Source organism: Myxocyprinus asiaticus, chromosome 6 (genome assembly GCF_019703515.2).
Source record: "Myxocyprinus asiaticus isolate MX2 ecotype Aquarium Trade chromosome 6, UBuf_Myxa_2, whole genome shotgun sequence".
Taxonomy (NCBI): Eukaryota; Metazoa; Chordata; class Actinopteri; order Cypriniformes; family Catostomidae; genus Myxocyprinus; species Myxocyprinus asiaticus.
Genome location: NC_059349.1, coordinates 2,405,873 through 2,430,868, shown reverse-complemented (window position 1 = coordinate 2,430,868; position 24,996 = coordinate 2,405,873). Strand labels below are relative to the sequence as shown.

The 24,996-nt window shown below is 38.9% G+C and overlaps 2 protein-coding genes across 5 annotated transcripts in view; both read left to right on the top strand.

The window, feature by feature from the left end:
• Nucleotides 1-24,996, top strand: part of LOC127442895 (zinc finger protein OZF-like) — a 221,907-nt gene that overhangs the window by 52,626 nt on the left and 144,285 nt on the right. The window lies entirely within an intron of this gene.
• On the top strand, nt 1,211-24,446 carry LOC127442976 (gastrula zinc finger protein XlCGF7.1-like). The gene is made up of 2 exons (XM_051701442.1): nt 1,211-1,447; nt 23,011-24,446. Exon 2 carries the CDS (start codon nt 23,016-23,018, stop codon nt 23,850-23,852), a length of 837 nt encoding a protein of 278 aa, XP_051557402.1. The 5' UTR covers nt 1,211-1,447; nt 23,011-23,015; the 3' UTR covers nt 23,853-24,446.

The window sequence follows — 24,996 nt, the reverse complement described above, 5'->3', positions numbered from 1 at the left end:
TCGAATATACAGCCATATATATTTGAAACTCAATCGGAAGAAAATGAACTAAATAATAATTACAAAATAATAATAAATAATACAAAACTGAATATCAGGGCTCACACATAATGTACACCCAACACATTTCATCTGAATGTTTGAAACTGTTCACTCAAGCACAGCAGCACACAAGCTATCGGTCATGACATTTGAAATATTCCAGAATAAATCTTTCCATAATGGTTCCTTTGCAAAACATGAATCATATTGTGACTGGTTCACAAGCAATACATGCTGATTTGAGTTTGTTCATTCTCTTCCAATTGTATTTCAAATATGGCTGTAATCGAGGGGCTGCAAAATGTTAGCCAATCATAACAGTGGCCATTTACGTTTAAGTTTTAAGGATGCGCTTAGGCCAAAACTGAGAGTTTCAGACAGAGGGCCAGAGACAGGGTGGAAAATGATCATATATTACTAAATTATGATTGTTTTGGTGAGGAAAGAAAAACCTTTACTAACATTATCAATGGACCTCAGGGAAGATAATAAAATTATATATAAAAAAGATTACTACATGACCCCTTTAAGTCAATAAACTCTTTAACAGCAGTTCTGTTTAGTTGATGATTTGAAAAGGTTTGGTGAAATCAATTGTGATTCTGGTCCCTCATGAACAGGGCAGCGGTGACACCAGAATAGAAATATTCATAATTCTGAATTGTTGAAAATACAGTTTTAAATGTTTTTAATGATTATTTCAATTAAAAAATGGTATTGTCCTGATTACATACATTCAACTATGCATTAAAAATTATATTATATTTTAAGGCCATTTGTAATGCTATCTTTAGCCAGTAAAATAGTATACTTGTCTACTGGTGAATTCAGACAAATTGCATTATAAATAGTGAGTCTGATACCTTCCTTAAATGGTGTTTTCATGGGCGTGGATGAAAATAAATGTGACCTATTTAGGATTAACTGGAATTTACTAACATTCACACCATTAACTCAAAAATATGGCTTTTGTAAATCCTGACAGTTTTCAGGAAGGTCCCATTTACGCACAAATTATTTTCATATTGCCAATTTACTCATTTTAGTAAGTAACTTTAGTACATTCAGTTGTATGTATACAAATTTGAATTTTGTCAGTTTAGATGTACAGTCGGAGAGAGGACTTTTATTTTGGTTGTTGTTGTGACGTCATAAATGCTGCGACTCAGTCTGCTTAAATTCTGAGGAAATTTTTGTGTTTTTGAGCGCTCCAGCTTTTAAAGTGAATAAAACGATAAATATTCAAAAGTGTTTTTAAACAAATGTGCTCCAGTAACAGCGAAATATTATAATGTGATGGTAATGTTTTTATTTGGGTTCTGCATGTTCATTTGTACCAGTTTTTGAAGTTCTGCTGAGATGATCTGAACAAAAGAAATTACGGTGCACCGCAAGGAACGAAAAAGTGAGTTTTTGTCTCCTTATTTATTAATGTGTCTCTATGTATCAGACTGGTCACTGTTCATGTGAGGATTTTTCTGTTGATTTAAATTAGACAGCTATCAGTTTTCCCAAAGTACAGTTTGAAACATTATATTGTGAAATTGCACCAAACCTCATAAGAAATATATGGTATTATAATGTCATCCACAAAAAGGATTTAATTTTGTTATTGTTATTATTTATGTCGGCTTACTGAAAAGTAGCACAAATATGGTCCAAATTTATGATTGTCAAGGCCATAATGCGAGAGATTATAATTTGATAAATTGCACGACAATAATTACCACAGAAATTAGACATCAGTTTTTCAAAAACTAATTTTTTTATTTTTTTTAATTTCTTTTAATTTGTATTTTTTGTTGTTGACAGAAATCCACTTTCAATGGACCTTTCACAGTAGTGCAATATTTGAGACTTACAGTCTCTGTAATAGGTTTTAATGTGGTTTAAACTGTTTTTGATCATTCCACAGACAAATTATTGGGGATAAAAATATTTACAAATAAAATAATAATTCAATAGACAACAAACTCCAGAAAGCACAGTTGTGAGAATTGGATGTGGTCTAGGACCTTTAAGGCTCCGGTATCCCTGATTGCACACATAAATCAACCAGATGTCTATTTGATGTGTGTGTCTTCATCTGGAAGATGTATTTTTTTGGTTGTTTCCTCATCTGCAATACGTTTATAAGACCTTTTCTCTCAGATGTCAATAAGACATTCAGCAGATGTCTTTGAGATGTTTATGATTTTAAATGTTTGAAAATCTGATATTTTTAAGATGTTTAGTAGATCTAAAACAGACATCTCGCAGATATAGCTACATGTGTTATCTGGGATACTTCAAATGAAATCAAAGAACGAATGTGTGTGACATCATTTTGAAAAACAATTTGTTAAAATGAAGGTTGAGTTCATTTTGGTGGTTTGCAGGGGCATCTTAAGTTCCCGGCAGACTCACGGTGAAGTGCTTCTTTGTTTTTCGCTCAGAGCCATAAAAATTTCGAAACAACTGAGCAACGACATACTGTTTGCGAACATTCAGAAACCAGCCACACCACTAGGGGAGGTATTGAGAGGAACATTTAAATATGAGGACACACAAGACTACATGTAAAACCTTAGCTAATGTGACATTAAAATGTGTTATAAATGACTTCATGCCTCATTCTATGAGTAGAATTCACATGATATCAGTAAAAGAAGCTTTTTTAACTACTTGATGATGATTTAAATATACAGTATATGCAGTAGATAATGTGTAATTACAATTATAAATGTCTCAATTGTTTCTGTCTCTTCATGTAATCCCAGACTGACTCTGATCATTGGGGGACTCTGTGGGAGCCATGCCATCTGTGCAGGGCTCCCTGTTCATTCTATTCTGTTTGCAAAAGGAATGTTTGGGAGTCTACAATTTATATTTTCTGTTGACACACTAAAGCTGAAGATATAAATAACCATCTTAAGACAAATGTTTTTTGTGAAATATCTTATGCCTAAGACTTATGCACAGTACTGTGTATGTAAATATATACTGTATATACACAGATGAGCCAAAACATTATGACCACTCTCAGGTGAAGCGAATAACGTTGATCATCTTCTAACAAGGCCACATGTCAAGGTCTGGGTAGATTAGATGGTAAGCGAGCAATCAGTTCTCGTAGTCAACGTGTTGAATGTAGGAGAAATGGGCAGGAGTAAAAACCTTAGCGACTTTGACAAGGGCCAAATTGCTTTTGCCAGATGACTGGGTCAGAGCATCTCTGAAGGAGCAAGGCTTGTGGGGTGCTCCCGGTCAGCAGTGGTGAGTACCTACCTACAGTGGTCCAAAGAGGGACAAACCACAAACCGGCGACAGGGTGTTGGGCGCCCAAGCCTCATAGATGCGCTATGGCAAAAAAGGCTATCCCATCTGGTCTGAACCTACATAAGGTCTGCTGTGGCACAAGTCACCGAAAGTTTTAATGATGGTTACGGGAGTGTGTCACAACACACAGTGCATCACACCCTGCTGCATATGGGGCTCCGTAGCTGCAGACTGTTCAGAGTGCCCATGATGACCCCGTCCACCATCGAAAGCGCCCACAATGGGCACGTGAGCATCAAAACTGGACCTTGGAGCAGTGGAAAAAGGTTGTCTGGTCCGAATATGTCCCATTTTCTTTAACATCACGTTTACGGCCATGGACATGTGTGCCGTTTACCTGTGGTAGGGATGGCACCAGGATACAATGTGGGAAGACAACAAGCTGGTGGAGGGAGTGTGATGCTCTGGGCAATGTTCTGCTGGGAAACCCTGGGTCCAGCCATTCACATCGGGCATCAATTTTACACGTGCCATATACCTAAACATCGTAGCAAACCAGGTACACCCCTTCATGGCAATGGTATTCCCTGATGGCAGTGGCCTCTTTCAACAGGATAATGCACCCTGCCACACTGCACAAATTGTTCGTGAATGGTTTAAGGAACATGAAGAGTTCAAGGTGTTGTCTTGGCCTCTAAATCCGATTGAGCATCTGTAGGATGTGCTTGATCAACCAGTCCGAATCACGGCGATTCCACCTTGCAACTTGCAGGACTTGTGCCAAATGTAATCATTCAGCAGTCTTGTAGAGTCCATGCCTGAGCGGGTCTACACTTTTGGCGGCACACGGAGGACCAACATCATATTAGGTAGGTGGTCATAATGTTTTGGCTCGAGTATGTATATGTATATATATGTGTGTGTGGGTGTGTGGGTGTGTGGGTGTGTATGTATGTATGTATGTGCCCGAAGCCGAATACCCTATTCGGAAAGACACGAATAATGACTTCAAAACGAATAATGGATTCATCCGAATAATATAAGAAATATTAGTTTGAATGATAAACCAAGAAGCACAAGCATTAAGCGACATTGAAAAATGAACATATTCTAAATTACAAATAATTTATGAATCTGTGCAGCCAATATTTCTAAAGTGTAAACCTTATGAATGAAAATGCGCACAGTGTTATTTCAGATCGGATGGCCATGGTCTCGACTCCATTTGCGGTCTCTGTAAATTATGGGTGTTTGGAGCTTGTCAAGTGTAATATTAACTAAGACAAGACATCATGTACACTTCTTGAAAAGTCTATGTACCCCTTCCCAATCCTGTAAAATGATCCTAAAATGCCTATCCAAGGCATACCCAAAGTAAATTTAAAGCTGTTCTTGAACCATTTGGAGTACATGCATGGTTTTGGTCTCTTTTGAAAGGAGACACTCTGAAGTTTTTTCCTCAGTAGTCAGAATCACTGTAAGTGCTACTTGTATTGAGTAATAGAAGTTTGAACACTGAAGTAGAAATTTTTTTTTCCTGCCTGAATTTGTTTTTTTTTTGCATACAGATTCCTGCAGATGACTATAACTATTAGCTGGAAAACACAATGGGACCATAGCTTGAAGCCTTACATAGTCCAAGTTAAAATTTGATAACAATACCACAGAAGATGAATATTTTACACATGTTTTTCTAAGGGTATGTCCAGGCGTTTTCCAAAAATGCCTTTTGGAGACTCCAAAGGATCCTTGGTAACAATGGACACATACCTAGGATAAAAAGGCTACTACTTTTGAACGCTTTAACGTAGTCATAATTTTGGGCTCTAATGAAAGGTGACAGAGCCATCATATCCCGTATCCAGTTTCACTATTATTATTGCTGACAGAGTAACTGAAGCATAAACACATTAGAGTGCTTTTTTCCCTTCTTGAAACTAAACTTTGTGCATATAAAAGAGTCAAAACAAGTGCTATGGTGGAAAAGCAGTTTATATAAGAATAAATACACACCAAACTATTTACATATGTTGTGTAAAAAAAAGTATTTACATACAATTATACCTTTTACAAGTTTTTGGCAACATGCCAGTCATTGTAGCAGTCACGTTTGGGGACAATGCACAAAGGCACATCACAGGAGGAGCACTTCACTGGTGTTTTTGCATGGCACTGCCTGCACTTCAGCCGACTAGTGGTGCTGTGTCCACTGATGTGCACTGGCCTGTGATGTGATGTGATGTACTCTGCGTGGAGCAGGAGATACGGGTCTGGCTATGAAGTGAGACCCCAACTCTGCGAGCTCATCAGCAAGGGTCTCTCTGAATGCCTTCTGGTGCATAGGTAACTCTACCTTTTGCAATGTCTCTGTGGAGGAGGAAGGCGTTCACAATCGTGATGTCCATGAAATGATAAAAGAACATCTTGTACCACTTCTGGGTCTTGTGGATGACTTTATAGTAATGGGAGATTTTGAGTCCAGACTGGTAACTTTCGTTTTCGGGAATACAATTCTTTTCATGCGGATGGTTCCGCACTCCCAGATCCTCTTCTGAAGGAGGTCATGGAAAAGGGTGCGACTTGAGTAAAAATTGCCAACAAATAGCTTGTATCCGGTGCCCAGCAACTGTGTGTCAATTAGCTCCATCACCAACTCATAACTGAGCCCCTTGCCACTGTTAAACTGGAGCTTTCCCTCGTAGCCAAAAAGTCCCATGTGTAACCATTCCTGGAGTCCACCAGAACAAAGAGTTTCTATTCCCAGTGAACAGGCTTATTTTTCATATACTGTTTGAGCCCACTGCGGGCTTTGGAGGCAACAATTTGCTCGTCAGTGGCAATTTCCTGGCCAGGGTGATATTCCTTTTGCAGGCATCTCATATTTTTCTGGTAGAGTGGGTTTATTTTGCAAAGACGATCGAAGGCTGCTGTGCCTCTCCTTTGCTCATTAGCAGCATCCTCCGCCAAGCTACTGAGGTGAAGGGACTGGCAGATTGTGAGGAACTTCTTACCGGTCATTACCTGTTTTGGGAACGGCAAGCTGTACAGTTTAATACCTCGCCAGTAATCAGTAAATGCAGAGCATTTTACTACACCCATGTTTATGACCATGGACATGAATGAAAATATGTCTTGCAATATCAGACCAAGCCACGGGTTGGTGGGTGTTGAGTGGTGAGTCGAGCTAATGTCATTGGTATTTTGAATTATTGTCTGTAAAATAAAGTTAGTAAAAAAAAAAGTTGGAAAAGCTGCAGGGCTGTGTACATAGAGTTCCTATGAGCTGGGGTCCTGGTGACTTGGTGGGTCTGAAGGTTGGCTGTGGTGGTGTTATGTCTGGAACGTCAATGTCATACCATCTCTCTCCAGATGTGCTTGTTGACATCCCGGCTTGACTGCTGCTGCCGCCTCTCCCTTTCCCTCTCCCCCGTCTTCCTACCTCTTGGTCTTCTCCTGCTGGCAGAACCTCTCTGGGGAGTTGGGGGATGGGACTCCTCTCTTGATGAGGTACTGTCCTGCTCATGTATTTGTTTATAGCCTAAACTGAGTGCAATGTTAAATTCCATGCGGAGGGGCTCTGTAGTGCCCCCTTAAAAATGTGCATGTAAGGGGGGCTCTGTGGCACCCCAATTTTCACCTACAGTCACCAAAATTGGTACACATTTAGTTCTCATCAAGCCGAACAACATTCATACTCGGTCGTCATCATGCCAAGACATTGTAGATGCTAAATTGCAAACCGAATTGTTATATTTTGTACAATGTTGCCATGGCGAAGCAATTAATTTATGGCAAAAACTGGGAAACGGGAAGTGCCTTATGTGTGTGCATTGTGTGATTTTGATGAAAAGCTGTATTTTTGGTAATGGGGGCTGATCACATTGATGCGGCTATTATGGGTCCAGGTCAAGACACTGCTGATGTAAAATTGAAAAGGAATACTTAATATTTTAAATACTGTTGCCATGGCAACACATCAATTGTTATTACTTTCTTCCTATATTTAGGTGTTTTTGAGGTACTTGGCATGCTTAAAATTTCATGAAATTTTGCACACACATTAGAGTCGTCAGCAGTTAGGACTGGGTAAAAGTTCACACATGGGTGTGTAGTGGGGACTCTGTAGCGCCCCCTTTAAAATGGGCATGTAACGGGGTCTTGGTAGCACCCCCATTTTCACCTACAGTCACCAAAATTGGTACATATATAGTTCTCATCAAGCCAGACAACTTTCATAATTATACTTATTAGCTCCGCCCAACAGGAAGTCAGCCATTTTTTATTTCTTTTTTAATATTGCTGTCTCTGAACTTTAAATACTCCTCCTAGGGGATTCATGAGACTGTCACCACATTTGGACGACATTATGCCAAGACACTGAAGATGCTAAATTGTGAAAATATTTTTTTTAATATATTGAACGGTGTTGCCATGGCGAGGCATTAAATTTATGGCAAAAAATGGGAAACAGAAGGTGTCTCATATCTTCTGTGTGCAATGTGTGATTTAGATCAAAATTGAGATGTATGTTTAGTCTTGAGAGCTAATCACATGGTTGTGACTATTTTGGGTCATGCACATAGTGCCACCACCTGGCAGCAGAAAGTGTGGCTTTTACAACAGACTTTAAAGTAGTCCTCTTATATTTACTCAAATGGCTTCAAAGTTGTTTAGAATAATGTCAAATGCCAAATACATGTGTCCACCTTGCATTGTTTTCCAAAAGCCACCGGGAGGCCTGCACCGGAGGTGCTAAAAACCTGTTGTTTTTGGAATGTTTTTTCACTATTTTTATTTTATTTTATTTTTAACGCATTCACCCATTTATAAGGCATTCATCTTGCTTGAAAACTAAAGAAACTTGGCACACACATCAGACCTGCATTATATGAAAAATGTATGTAGTGTTTAGGCTTTGGTGTGGCCGAGGAGCTCTACAGCGCCTCCAAATGCAGGCAATGGTTGGGATGAAGCTGCTCAGATGTGCACAAGATTTGGTATGGTTACTGCTCTCATCATGTTAGACAAAGTTCACTTGGTTGTATTTGACTCTGCCCAACAGGCAGTCAGCCATGTTGGATGGAATGTTGGATTTTCACATTTTCTCACTGTGTTTTGAGGGGCTTACGATGGCCGAAAACGTATAAAGTTTACACATTTGTCTTAGGACAACATTTTGATTTGATATTGCAATTCAGCATAGACATGCCTCATCGGTTCCACAGCGCCCCATAGTTCGTAAATGCTTATTACTTTTTCCAGAACTCTTGAAACTTCAAAGTTTGGCAAGATTTTAGAATTCTTTTGTCATTTGTCTTGGGTGTGGCCAGTGGACTCCATAGCGCCCCCCTAATATTTCGAATGAGTTTATCGCTGTGGTTGCCACAGAGTTTGTCTGATATTCACAAGTTTTGGTGAGGACATTGTTCTCACCATAACAGACATATTTCCCATTGGCTTGTATTACCTCCGCCCAACAGGAAGTCGGCCATTTTGGTTTGTTTGAAAAATGCATGCTCTGGAATTCAAAACACTCCTTCTAGGGGTTACAGGTACCAAATGTGGGCGACATCATGCCAAGACATTGACTATGCTAAATTGCACAAGGATTTTTGATATATTGAATGGTGTTGCTAGAGCGATGCGATAAGATAAAATAACGTAAAAAAAATGGAATAAGGAAATGTCTCATATCTTTTGCGTGCATTGTTTGATTTACATCAAAATTGAGCCAGATTTTTTTTTCTTGCAGGCTGATCACATTGATGTGGCTATTGTGGGTCATGGTCGTAGCACCACCAACTGGCGGAAGGAAGTGTCACTTTTAACAGACTTTGAAATATCCCTCTTATTTTTTACCTGAATTGCTTCAAAAACATTTAGAATAATGTCAAGACAGTGCAAATTTAAAATTCTGAAGGGATTCTTGATATCTTAAATACTGCTGCCATGGCAATGCATTAAATGTCATCATTTTTGTGTATTTTCGCACATTTTAAGGTATTTGGCATGCTTTAATTTTCAAGTGTATTGTTAATAAACATTTATTTTTTAAAGTAGAATAAAAATATAATCTGAAATGTAAAAATACTAGAAATTCAAAGCTCTCTCTCTCATATAATGTGTGTGTGTGTGTGTGTGTGTGTGTGTGTAATATATATAATATTAGTACCCGACCGATATATCGGTCGGCCGATATTATCTGCCGATAGTAGCCTTTCATCGATATATCGGTATCAGCATATATTTTACAGATATGCGGCGATATGAAAACTTTTTTCAGAACATATAATGCAGAAAACAATGCTTTAGAATTGGTGTCATAGCGTAGTTCGTCCAGTAGAGCGCGCTCAGACTCCATTGTTTACAGAGCTCACTCTGAGCTGACGGTGGCTCTGCAGACAGGGCGGAGTTAAGCGGTCTCTTCTCCTTAAATTGCTAACTAGTTTGTGAAATACATACTGGAAAGTTAATAAAAAATGACCCCATCATTTTATATAACTAATATAACGTTAACCCTGTCCCTGACAACCATGTCACTCATGTTTATCACATCTGTTTGCTTTTAGCCAGCTGTAGTTTATCAGTGCAATAAGTAATGTAGCAGATTGAAAGGTAAACATCAGAGCATCTTTTTGCAGCTCAGCAGACAGCGGTGCGGTGGTGGATTGTGTGTGGTGAGTGTTGATTTCACGCTTCCCTGTTACCTAGTTGGTGAGACACAATGCTGGAAAGTAAATAAAGTCCATCTTTTACTCTCCGTAGCAACAAGCTTACAGCTAACTAGCTAACCACGTAGCTACTTTCATATCTTGTCAGCATGTAAACATGTATTCACCAAACTGTTTTGTTCAGGATTCAGTTTGGTACCCCCTTCAACTGAACAATTCCAGTCATTGCATTTATAAAATGTAATATTTAAAAGTCTGGTTTTCCAGACATTAAAATAGGATATGTATTTAAAATTAGATTTAATAGTATATTTGCCCTGTGTAAATAATAATATATAGGAACTGTATCTAAAATAAATGAGGGGTGATTAATACTAATACAGCAGGCTGGAAAAATAGACATTTATTCATTTTAATATCCTATATATATTTTGAATGTGTTGAAACTTGACACCGGGCGACGCATCCTAAAAACTGCACCGTTAGAGCGGTTTCATGTTGAAGAGCCGCTTAAAAGTACGTTTTTTTTCTCTCTCTCTCTCTCGTAAATGTAAATGACTGTAAATGCCAACACCATCATATATGTCGAAAGGACTGAAGCCAGTCAACCAAAACATGAGCTCATTGATGTCATTAAATGAGTCTGCTTTTTTATTCCATCAGTTACTCCTGGTCGGAGGCTGCTGTATATATTTATTTTATACGTAGAGTTACGTTCTACCTAAGTTTAATGGTGCAACACTCAAATATTTAGTAGAGCGTAAATTGTGACTTAGTGCCCATTTACGCCACAACTAGGCTAAGTTGTAACGTACGTATAGCTGGTGCAACCGGCCCCTGATGTTTATTTAGCTATTTATTTTATTTTTATTTATTCTTTATTTAAATGGTCAGCCATTGACTGATATTAAACATACAGTACTGATGTTTATTTAGCTATTTTATTTTTATTTATTTAAATGGTCAGCAATTGACTGATACTAAACATACAGTACTGATGTTAATTAAGCTATTTATTTTATTTTTATTTATTCTTTATTTTAATGGTGGGCAATTGACTTATGCAGTACTGATTTTTATTTAGCTATTGTATTTTTATTTAAATGGACAGCAATTGACTGATACTAAACATACAGTACTGATTTTTATTTTATTTATTCTTTATTTAAATGGTCAGCAATTGACTTATACTAAGAGTACTGATGTTTATTAAGCTATTGTATTTTTATTTATTTATTTTCTCAGTGTTCATTTCTAGAATTTGTTGACAATGTATAATAATGTCAAATATTCTTTGATAAAAATATTTAAGAAAGCAGCCTTCTGAGTACCTTTGCATAGTCATATCGGTGCACAATCGGTGCACAATCCACACAGAAAAGGTCTGTTTTCATTCCAGCTCAAAAATTGGCTATATCGGTCACCATATCGGTAATCTGTGAATTTCCCCCTTCTAAAATCGGTATCTGTCTCGATCCCATATCGGTCGGGCTCTAATATATATATATATATATATATATATATATATAAAATATATGTCTTATCGTGTATTCTATATATACTTTTTTCTATTCAAATTGTATTTATTTTTTTTATTCAATTTTAAATTATTTTTTTATTATCTATGTCTTGTTGCTGTTTTGTCATGTTGTGCACTGTAAGCTCCTGTCACCAAGACAAATTCCTTGTATGTGTAAGCATACTTCGCAATAAAGCTGATTCTGGTGTCTAACACAGTTCTGAGTGGCAATTACAAGAAATGTCCAATAGAGGTCAGCCAAGCTCCATTGTTGAATGATTCCAAAACACTTTCAGAGATGTAGAAGGAAACTGTCGTTTGTCAACTTCACGCACATGCACAGTCTGTTATGTTTGTCTAAATATGTGTAACCAGTGGCGATTTCTCAGTGCCAGCAAAGCCTTCTCTGCTGACCTATCATGACAAATAAATACATATTTTTCATCCTTTCATTCTCAATCACCTTTTTGCCTATGTATTTTTAACTGCTTTCCACTCTTCATTAATCTACAAACAAATAGAGAAAAATTTAAAGTTTATTCAGTCAGAATTTATTCCTTGATGCATACAAGCAAAGTGTGACAACTGTTTCTCAAATCGCATGCCCGAAGCAACACATGAGTTTGAGCTCCACCCCGTCAGGCCTTCAGAATTTCCACAGAATCCCTCAACAGTGCAAATGAATGGGCAACTAAAGTCAGATTGTCAGATTCATCAGCAATCAGATTGATTTATTTGTTCTTGGTGGGTGTGATCTTTAGGATATGTCCCAGTCGAGGCCTTCTAGCTGGCCTTGAGTGACACAATCACGCTTTAAGTGATGTACGTAATTTGAAAGCAAAGAGCGCGACATCTTACTGACCAGTCAACTGTCATTACTGCCGCTATCGCCACTAAGAAAGAGATCCTTATGGATTTACAAACACAAGATGTTCTGCATGACTGTGTGATTGCTTAATTTATTAAACAGGAAAGGAGGACTGATTTTCACTTCAAGCAAATTGGTAAGTGCTTTTTGCATTGTTCAGGGGTTTTCTAAGTGTAAATTAGGCTGCTTGAACATTCAGTGTTGGATCAAGTTTTGAAAAGTAGTGCTGCGTTCCATTCAACTCGGAAAGTCGGATTTTACAACTTCCTACTAGGAAAAGTGCAATGGAATGCATCTTGAAGTCAGAATTACAACTTGTAGGCTCGTGCAGAAATTCTCAACTCCGATTTTGGCGAGATGCAGGGGCATGATGTCACACAAACGTGTCGAAGGATATACAAAGTGATAAACATTCACTTTATTAAGTAATATTGATAAATGAGTTTGTTTCCACATTACATGATATTAAAGCTTGTTTAACAAACGCCTGCTGCAGTAACAGGTGTATAAAACTTTATAATCTCTTTTGATAATCATACACCTGAAGCACAAATGCTAGCGCTGCAGCATTGTTTATCAGTTGGGTTACTAGGAGACATCTCTAATGAGAGTCAAACCCCTGCTAAGCTAATGGAAGCGTTGCAGTTCCGAAAATTGGAGAATGGAATGCATTTGTGGTCGGAGATGTCAAGTAGGAATATCCCACATCCAACTTGAATGGAACGCAGCATAACCGTGTACCCTGACGAAACAAAAATTTATTACAAGCAACATTTAAATCACAAATATTATTAGATAGATTTTTCTAGGTATTATAGACCTCCTTGGTAGATTCATATGAAAAATTATGATTTTTGAATGTCTGTTCGGGAGACGTTCATTTCACAAAACAGTCATGCTGCAGTTAAAATTAGGCTTGTTTGAGCATTAAGTGTTATTTCAAGTTCTGGCTTTCGTGCGTGGAAGTGCTTTTAAAATGTCAATTGGTATTACTAGTGAGCTGCGACATTATGTATGATGCCTAAAGGCACGGGTGTCTTATTCATTGTGAAACTGTGTTTTCTTAATGGCATGAATCACACTGAAGGCCTAGACTTAAAATGCATGGCCCACCACTGTATGTAACTACGTTCTTCAATTAACTATGTTTATCAAAAGAACGATAGATAAAGTTAAATATCGGTTTAAGATGGCTTGCAAAATAACAACGTCTGTATCTTAGAAATAACAGCTTGTATTTGGGAGCATTGACATCACTTTCCACCCCATGTGGTCAAAATCATTCTGAACCGGTGAGTCGTTCATTTGTGCTGATTTGTGCTGTTAAAATAAACATCATATCATATTCCTTTCTTTGTATTTAACAAGCTTTTGGGAGCCGTGAAATTATTCCAAGTTTTTTCGCAAGTGAACGGCCACAGTATTCAGCTCAATCAAGTCTCAATCAACTTCCGGTGCATCCTGGGATATTTTTTAAACGGTATTGAATGATTTCATATGCTGGACACTTGTTGGCTACTTCTCCTTTTAAAAAAAAGAAAAGAAAAAAAAATGATAAAAATAAAATAAAAGGTTTGTATAGACATCTATAATTAGGCCAATTTATATTTGAGTACAGAAATAATCCCAAACATTTGACCATAAGCCTTTAGATCAAATGGTTTTAAGATTACGAGAAACAACTTAGTGTCCTTTGGACTGGTTGTGTAGGCTATATTTATTTTATATTTATATTTACTAACTTTTACTATTTTTTTTTTTTATTTTTTTTTTTTTTATTTAATTTGTATTGTATCTTACACTGCTTTTCAGCCAGCTGCGTCAACACCTAAAGACACGTGGACAAGTTCCATACACCTCTCTCCCGTCTGCCGCTGTCTCTTCTCCTTAAATAGTCCCATCTCCCCTCGCTGGAATGCGAGGCAGTTGTGGCCTACAGGTGGAAGTCATTCACCACTTATCTTCCCGGCCTCGCTCTGCCCAGACGCTGCTCGGCTCTGCCCTGCTCACCACACAAGGCTATTTATGAATAATGAATGCAGACTAAAAGTTAATGTACTTCATTTATTTCGAAAGAGAACAGAGAAAAAAATGCAACAATAAAAGAAACTGAGACCTATTGCCACATAATTGCAACAAAATTACAAGGCTAAATGACTTCTGCTCATATTAAACTCTACCTAGACCAACTTAAACAATGCATTGAATTACATTTGTTAATTTAATTTAAAGCAATTTTAGGGATATATATAAAAATGGTTAATGACTTCATTACAATATAATCTTCAGATCTACATATTTTTTCAATAAATAATTATATTATAGTACAAATGTCAAATTAATCAGTTAGCAATAAAACAAAAAATACGTGTGTGTGTGTGTGTGTGTGTGTGTGTGTGTGTGTGTGTGTGTGTGTGTGTGTATATATATATATATATATATATATATATATATATATATAATATATAGCAGACCTCTGCCTTTCCTATGGAGGAAGCGGGAGCCAGGTGAACAATCCACATACAATGCATCCGGAAAGTATTCACAGCGCTTCACTTTTTCCACATTTTGTTATGTTACAGCCTTATTCCAAAATGGATTAAATTCATTATTTTCCTCAAATTCTACAAACAATGCCCCATAATGACAACGTGAAAGAAGTTTATTTGAAATTGTTGCAAATTTATTAAAAATAAAAAACGAAGGGGGCCTGGGTAGCTCAGTGGTAAAATACGCCTGGAGTTCGCTAGTTTGCTAGTTCGAATCCCAGGGCATGCTGAGTGACTCCAGCCAAGTCTCCTAAGCAACCAAATTGGCCCGGTTGCTAGGGAGGGTAGAGTCACATGGGGTAACCTCCTCGTGGTCGCTATAATGTGGTTTGTTCTCGGTGGGGCGCATGGTGAATTGAGCGTGGTTGCCACGGTGGATGGCGTGAAGCCTCCACACGCGCTATGTCTCCGTGGCAACGCGTTCAACAAGCCACGTGATAAGATGCGCGGGTTGACTGTCTCAGACGCGGAGGCAACTGAGATTCGTCCTCCGCCACCCGGACTGAGGCGAATCACTGTGCGACCACGAGGACTTAGAGCGCATCGGGAATTGGGCATTCCAAATTGGGAGAAAAAGGGGAAAAATCCCTCCCCCCCCAAAAAAAAATCACATATACATAAGTATTCACAGCCACACAAAATGACACACAAAATTGAGCTCAGGTGCATCCAGTTTCCACTGATCATCCTTGAGATGTTTCTACAACTTGATTGGAGTCCACCTGTGGTAAATTCAGTTGATTGGACATGATTTGGAAAGGCACACACCTGTCTATATAAGGTCCCACAGTTAACAGTGCATGTCAGAGCACAAACCAAGCCATGAAGTCCAAGGAATTGTCTGTAGACCTCCGAGACAGGATTGTATCGAGGCACAGATCTGGGGAACAGTACAGAAAAATTTCTGCAGCATTGAAGGTCCCAATGAGCATAGTGGCCTCCATCCGTAAATGGAAGAAGTTTGTAACCACCAGGACTCTTCCTAGAGCTGGCCGCCCGGCCAAACTGAGCGATCGGGGGAGAAGGGCCTTAGTCAGGGAGGTGACCAAGAACCCTATGGTCACTCTGACAGAGCTCCAGCATTTCTCTGTGGAGAGAGGAGAATCTTCCAGAAGAACAACCATCTCTGCAGCACTCCACCAATCAGGCCTGTATGGTAGAGTGGCCAGACGGAAGCCACTCCTCAGTAAAAGGCACATGACAGCCCACCTGGAGTTTGCCAAAAGGCACCTGAAGGACTCTCAGACCATGAGAAACAAAATTCTCTGGTCTGATGAAACAAAGATTGAACTCTTTGGCCTGAATGGCAAGCGTCATGTCTGGAGGAAACCAGGCACTGCTCATCACCTGGCCAATACCATCCCTACAATGAAGCATGGTGGTGGCAGCATCATGCTGTGGGGATGTTTTTCAGCGGCAGGAACTGGGAGACTAGTCAGGATCGAGGGAAAGATAAATGCAGCAATGTACAGAGACATCCTTGATGAAAACCTGCTCCAGAGCGCTCTGGTCCTCAGACTGGGGCGAAGGTTCATCTTCCAACAGGACAACGACCCTAAGCACACAGCCAAGATAACAAAGGAGTGGCTCTGGGACAACTCTGTGAATGTCCTTGAGTGGCCCAGCCAGAGCCCAGACTTGAACCCGATTGAACATCTCTGGAGAGATCTGAAAATGGCTGTGCACCGACGCTCCCCATCCAACCTGATGGAGCTTGAGAGGTCCTTCAAAGAAGAATGGGAGAAACTGCCCCAAAATAGGTGTGTCAAGCTTGTAGCATCATACTCAAAAAGACTTGAGGCTGTAATTGGTGCCAAAGGTGCTTCAACAAAGTATTGAGCAAAGGCTGTGAATACTTATGTACATGTGATTTTTTTTTTGTTTGTTTTCGTTTTTTATTTTTAATAAATTTGCAAAGATTTCATACAAACTTCTTTCATGTTGTCATTATGGGGTATTGTTTGTAAAATTGAGGAAAATAATGAATTTAATCAATTTTGGAATAAGGCTGTAACATAACATAAAATGTGGAAAAAGTGAAACGCTGTGAATACTTTCCAGATGCACTGTAAGACTTTAATGCCACACTTTTCAGTGAATATCAAAACATAAACATGTTTTTCTGCACAATAAAAAACACATTCAACAAAACTCAACAGCCATGCTTTTCAGCAGTCACTGTGGCACAGTCACACACAGCTCTGTGCGTCTGTCTCTCCCCATCTGCTGCTGTTTTCCCTCCTTAAATACTCCCGCTGCTCCTCCCTGGAATGCAAGATCGGTGTGCAAACAGGTAGAAATCGTTTACCACTTATTTCTCCGTCTTCGCTCTGCTCTGACGCTGCTTGGCCATGCCCTGCTTGCCACAATATAGATAGATAGATCAAAATTGAGATTTATATTTGGTATTGGGGGCTGATCACATGGATGTGATCCGTTTGTTATGCTCTTCCACTTGCATATTTGTTTGGAAAATGTGTAAAGCGAAAGAGGTTTGCCCAGTTTCCCTACTTCTGAGAATATTTAAGTCATTAAGTGATAGTGGGTAACTCTTGCTACCTCCTCTCTGTAGGCTGTTTCATCATTGTCGGTGATCAGACCTTCCACGGTCGTATCATCAGCAAACTTAATGATGGCATTGGAGCTATGTGTTGCCACACAGTCATGTGTTTACAGGGAATACAGGAGTGGGCTGAGAACTGTAGGTGCTACTGGTTGTTTAGATCAGTGTTACTATCAGAAATAAATTAATAATTATTTCTTTAGTTATTAATTAATATTTAAATTAAATAATAGAATCTAATTATTACCCTCATACGGGGCACCAGTAAATGTAGTGCGCTATGTTCAGGAGCGGGTTGGGTTATTAGCAATAATTAATAATAATCAAAGATAATTATCAATTATTAAAATCAATAGAACATTGATTTGAATCAATGTTAGCTCTTTTAATCCTTCACATCAACAAAGATAACCATCAAATTCAATAGAATATTAATTATTATCAAAGATAATCATTAAGAATTAACACTAGCTTATTGATCCTTCAAATTCAACAATCAAAGATAATTATCAATTATCAAAATCAGTAGAATATTAATAAGGATTAATATTGCCGGGGCACCACCCTGGAATCAGGGACTAATAACCAGACAGTATAACAGTCTCAATATTAGATTGTTCTCTTAGGAAAATCGACATTCAAAAGGAAACAGTGAAGGCTTGAATCCGAGCACTGACATCCCCTGCCAGCATTTGACACAGGTATATGCAAAACAAACCAAAACACTTCTCTTTGAAATATAACAAAGTTTATTGATGCACTAATATCAATTAATAATCAATACAATGCAGTCAATAAACTTCCGACTTACAGCTACAAATTAATAGTGACATGATTAGATATGGTAACCAAAATAAGCCTATAACACATGAGAGGAAGGTGTGTGTGTGTTTGTGAGTGTGTGTGTGTAAGGAGTGATGCGCACAAAATGGCGGACGTGACTCTCATGGATATTTCCGGCCAGAGAAAATGGCCGCGAATGTGGGCGGAGAGAAGCCGGTTAATGGCGTCTGCCCGTTTACTGTGTGTCTCCGCTTGCACGATAACTTATACGAAAAAGCTCAGCTTTGTCCCTAAGATATCTACTAGCCAAAAGTGTGTGCATGAATGTTTGTGAGGGTTCGCGTGTGTGTGTGGGTATTACGAGAGAGAGAGAGAATAAAGTGGGGGCACCAAAGCCGGTTTCGCGATTGTGGGAGAGAAAGCAGCTGTCAGTTTATCACTCAGAGATGCGGTGAATGGCTCGTAAACCATCCCGCGGTCTTTGGTTCTTTAATTGATAAACTCAGTGTGCCAGTCTCACCCATGATGGCGGAAATACACAACAGTCCAATGTGGTTGGACTACAACACAGCAAAGATCTCATTCGTGATAACAGTACGTTACAGTAATACCTTAAGTATTATTAGCAGCAATGAGCGGATTCGGCAGTCTGTAAACTGTACAAGCAATAACCATGATACACAAGAATAACACTATAATATTCTATCTCTGCCCAGACGTAAACCTCTTACTTGAATCGCATGAGGACGCAGGTAGAATGCGTGTTCATCTGTCGTTTGACTCTGACTTGTTTCCTCGAATCTCGGGTGATGATGGGAGGCCGTTTCCTCGCTCTGTTGGCGGGCGGTACGGCTGCTGATTCTCGGCGGGCTGGCGGAGGGACTTGATTGAAGAGGGAAGAGAAATCTTTTTTCTTCACTTCTGCAGGCAAACGGATGAAGATGCGGATTGCTCTGCGATCTCCTTCGGATCCGTTAGAGTGTTCGGTGGAACACAGAGTAATCTCAACTCATCCAGCGAGATGGAGATTGTATGGCCACAGTTTCAAGTCGTACGTTACTTCCTTGTGCCACGAGGCGCTATACCTGAGAGCAGTGATGAGCTGCGTCTACACACGGCAAGCAAAGTTGCTGGAAGCAATGCCCAGATGGATCTCAGAGGTATTTCTACTCCCGATGACGTCATGGTTGAGGGGCGCTCTGTCGTGTGTCTCATCCAATAGGAGTTGAGAGTTCGGTCCTTTAGTGAGCAAGGCTTCATGGGATTTGTATTCTGTTTTGGACTCCCTTTGTTTGATTTTGCCGTGGTTTTTATCAGTAAGATTTATGACTTTGTGTGTGGGCCTCAGTCAGGTTTTACGACTGTGTTAGGCCTGCCTTTGTCTTCTATCTGAATACATGAGGCCCAACAGAACACACCAGTGTTGAGGGAAAAAGTGTTGCATCTGCTTGACAGGAAGTCCAGGATCCAGCTGCACAGCGAGCTGTTTCAGCCCAGAGCCTGGAGTTTCACATCAAGCTTGGAGGGCACTATGGTGTTGAATGCTGAGCTGTAGTCTACAAACAGCATTCTCACATATGTGTTCCTTTTTTCCAGATGGGAGAGAGCAGTGTGTAGTGTAGATGCAATGGCATCTTCAGTGGAGCGGTTGTTGCTGTAAGCAAACTGCAGTGAGTCCAGTGAGGCTGGCAGCACAGAGCATATGTAATCTCTGATTAGCCTCTCAAAGCATTTGTCAGAGCAACAGGATGCCAGTCATTTAAGCAAGTGATTTTGGATTGCTTTGGTACAGGCACAGTGGTGGACTTTTTAAAGCATGTGGGGACCACAGACAATGAGAGGGAAAGATTGAAATGCTATGTTGCTTGGAACTGCACCCAAGACTTTCACCCACTGTTGCACTTGTGTATATGGTTGAGTGACAATAAAGGGATTTGATTTTTTTTTTTTTATGTGATTTAATATTATATAAACTTTTATATAAAGTTTATCAAACTTTAAAAACTACACAACTTTATATGGCATTATTTATTAATATTCTCTCCCACCTCCAGACGAACTGTTTATATCCGCGACTGCAGACAATGTGGTGACGACACGGTGTCTTCACTTCTTCGGAATGCTATCTATACCTAGGGCTTTACTCCGCTGGGCTCATGTGCTCTCTGATCATGACGCGTGTGTGTGTGTGTGTGAGTGAAAGAGAGAGATAATCCACATTGTGGCAGTTTAATATTGAAGTGCCAGCCTGGCCTTAACCAGACAATTTCTGTCAGTCAGTAATTTAATAAACCACACAAAGAAAACATACATTAAGTCAAACACACATTTATTTTATGACTTTTGTATGGTCCCTTAAATATCCTGTTTTTTTCCTTTTTGTATATTAATTTTTTAATTTGCACATCACAATAAAAAAACAAAACTCATTCAATGCATTTTTGAAATTCATAACACACAACGAATACCATTTACAAAGGGTTTCAGTTCAAAACATCATTCAACTGACTCAGATCATCAACACAAAACAAATCAAAAAAGTTCATGGGTTATAATTTACAGTCCAGAATACCACTTTTTCACTATGTGAGCTCCCACTTAATTCTTTTCAGTCATTGCTGGAATCTGTTTCAATACCCACCTCTAAATGCAGAACAAATCAACAAAGTACAATATATGTTAAGAAGCTGCTGCACAATACCCCAAAAATGAAGATCACACTTACTCTTTCAGCCCTGTGATAGACTGGCCACCTGTCCAGGGTGTTTCCCTGCCTTCGGCCCTAGACAGCTGGGATAGACTCCAGCACTACCTGTGACCCTACATTGGCCAAGCGGCTTTACCGGATGCTTTTTAAGGTTTCAAAAAGAGGACATATCTGTGAAAACAGGACGTATGTTCACCATAGGTTCCAGCTTTGTATTATATCTGCATTAACAAGTGCCGCCTTCTCATGCAGGCTGCTAAGAAAACGCTGTCACATACACTCACGTACACTCACTGAGCACTTTATTAGGAAGACCTGTACACCTACTTATTCATGCGATTATCTAATCAGCCAATCGTGTGGCAACAGTGCTATACATAAAATCATGCAGATACGGGTCAGGAACTTCAGTTAATGTTCACATCAACCATTAGAATGTGGAAAAAAATTTGTTCTCAGTGATTTAAACCAAGGCATGATTGTTGGTGCCAGGAGGGGTGGTTTGAGTATTTCTGTAACTGCTGATCTCCTTGGATTTTCACACACAACAGTCTCTGGAGTTTACTCAGAATGGTGCCAAAAACAAAAAACATCCAGTGAATGGCAGTTCTATGGATGGAAACATCTTGTTAGAGAGGTCAACTGAGAATTGTCAGGCTGGTTAGAGCTGACAAAGGCTACGGTAACTCGGATAACCATTCTGTACAGTTGAAGTGAGCAGAATAGCATCTCAGAATGCACAACACATCGAACCTTGAGGCAGATGGACTACAACATCAGAAGACCATGTTTCCAGTGGCTGCAGATTAGACCTGCACAATGTTCAGAAGGAATTTTGGACCAGTCTTCCTTACAGAACTACTTCAGATCAGCCATATTCTTAGAATGTCTGGCTCTCTTGAGGTCATTCTATAATCTCTATTGGGTTAAGGTCTGGGCCACTCCAAAAGGTGGATTTTACCATTCTGTAGTGGATTTACTTCTATGTTTAGGGCCATTGTCCTGCTGCATAATCAACCTTCTACTGAGCTTCAGCTGGTGCACAGCAACCCTGAAAAATTCCTGTAGAATATCTTGATAAACTTGGAAATTAATTTTTCCTTCGATGGCAAGTGGTCCAGGCCCCAAAGCAGCCCCATATCATGATGCTCCCTCCACTGTAATGTTGATGTTTTCATGTTTGTATGCTGTGCTTTTTGTGCTATTCATAGTGCTGCAACTTCTTCCCAAACAGTTCAACATTAAATTCATCAGTCCACAAAACATTTTCCCATTAGCTTTGTGGAGTGTCAAGGTGGTCTTTGGCAAACTCCAGGCATGCAGCAATGTTTTTGTTGGAAAGCAGCGGCTTCCTTTGTGGGATCCTGCCATGGATACCATGTCTGTTTAATGTTTTCCGTATTGATGACTCCTGAACAGAGATGTTATCTAGTTCCAATGATTCCCTTAAGTCTTTAGGTGTCACTCTAGGGTTCATTTTACCTCATTGAGCATTATGCAGTGTGCCCTTTGAGTTATCTTGGCTGGACGGCCACTTCTAGGGAAAGTAGTCACAGTACTTAAATCGTCTCTATTTATAGAAAATTTGTCTAACTGTGGACAGACCAAAGCTCTTCGAGATAACTTTGTAACCCTTTCAAGCTTTATGCAAAGTAACAATTCTTGATCGTAGGTCTAGCTCATTAGGAATGTTTTTAATGTGTGGTTGGAAAGTTTTCTAAAAAGAGAGTGCAGCTATGGGCACCTACACCTCTGTGTCTGCACTATATGGATTCATCAGCATCATCAGTGACCAGTTTTCACCACTCTCTCTCCTGCTCACTCCAAAAAAATGTGTGCTAGATTACATACTGTATATTTCAACGGTGTGTTATATAGGTCTAAAAATTACTTTCCAAAAGCATACATGATGCATACATAATCTACTGTATGATTGACTGTATTACCTTAACAAAAAATAGATGCTTACTACTGTTTCTTTCTGCCAATAAACTGGAGTTCACTGATATCTTTTATATGCCTGAATTAAGTTTTGACTTTTTTTTTTCAGCCCTGATGGAAGCAAAAGAGGAAAATCAGGAACTGAATGTCATGGAGGAGAAACCGCGTCAGTATCCGGAACCATATAAATTAATAATTGGTGAAAAATCTGTTGGTTTTTCACAGACTAAGAAGAATTTCTCACAAAAAAAAACTAAACATTTGAGAGCAAATAAATCTTTCACCTGCCTTCATTGTGGAAAAAGTTTTACAGAGAAAGGAAGCCTTAAGCGTCACATGAGAATTCACACTGGAGAGAAGCCATACACATGTCATCAGTGTGGAAGGAGTTTCACACAAGCAGGCAATCTCACAGTTCATCTACGCTCTCACTCTGGATTAAAGCCATTTAACTGTGATCAGTGTGGCAAAAATTTTACATTGGCATCAGATCTAAAGATGCACCAGGCAATTCATGCAAATAAGAACCTTTACATGTGTTGTGGAAAGAGTTTTTCATGGCTGAAAAGTTTTAAAGCTCACCAGAAACGACATACCAATGTAAAAATTAATGTCTGCTCTGAGTGTGGTAAAGCCTTTGCTAATATCTATGATTTCAATGTGCATCAAAGAATCCATACTGGAGAAAAACCTTTCAAGTGTTCATATTGTGGAAAGAGTTTCACTATTTCAGGACACCTGAAAGAACATGAGAGAATCCATACTGGAGAGAAGCCATACCACTGCACTTCATGTGGAAAGAGTTTCACTAATTCGGGAAACCTGAAAGCACATGAAAGAATGCATACTGGAGAGAGGCCGTACCACTGCACATCGTGTGGGAAGAGTTACAGGTTCTCGAGTGCTCTATTGGCTCATAGAAAAAAATATTGCTCAAAGTTGACACAGTGAGAAAAAAAATTTCTTAATCGTGATTAAACGCATTTACCGTAAATACAGTGTAAACCAGCATAAACACTGGTTGAAAGGGCGGAACCTTTGCGATGTGTCCGCCCAGAGTAATTACACACACACACACACACACACACAGAGCAGTGATTCAATGTCTGTGATAAAGTGAAGGTTATTTGTTGTACAAAACAAGCCTAGATGGAACTTGTGAAATAAATCAAGTATTTTTCAGCCTAAGATGCATTTTAATTACCACAGAAGCACGTCAAGTCTAAACTATCACTAAAGCGCAGAATAAGACGTTTTTGTCTAAGCGCTTTTCATGTGGAGTTAAAAGTGGCTCAGATGCCCTGACATGAATCATGAATGTGGCTTCATGATTGCTGTAACAAAGTGGATAGCCACACAGCAGATAGTCTACCAGCAGATTAATACTGTGGAGGCGTTTAAGAGATTTAATGCCTATTAAAATGAATATGCAACCTATGGAGAGACTAGTTCTTTCAATTATTCAAACTCCCACTTAAACTTTGGGAAACGTTTAATGTTACTTCAACTGGTGATATTTTGCTGCATTTCTATCTTTGTACTGTGGAAGGCTTTGTTTGGAAAATGTTAATAAAGCTTTATATTGTTACATATTGTTTTGTTTTCTTTCCTAAGATGTAAATGAATGCATTTTGACAGGAAAATAAGTAAATTTAGAGTCAAATTTCAGCACTTTCAAAATCTGCAATTAATTGCGATCAACTATGAAAAATTATGTAATTAATCGAGATTAAAAATTGTAGTCGACTGCCAGAACTAATTATATATATATATATATATATATATATATATATATATATATATACAAAAAGAAAAATGTCCTCTCACTTTAAACTGCTTTTATTTTCAGCAAATTTAACGTGTAAATATTTGTATGAACATAAAAAGATTCAACAACTAAGACATAAACTGAATAAGTTTCACAGACATGTGACTAACAGAAATGGAATAATGTGTCCTTGCACAAAGAGGGGGTCAAAATCAAAAGTAACAGTCAGTATCTGGTGTAGCCACCAGCTGCTTTAAATACTGCAGTGCATCTCCTCATGGACTGCACCAGATTTGCCAGTTCTTGCTGTGAGATGTTACCCCACTC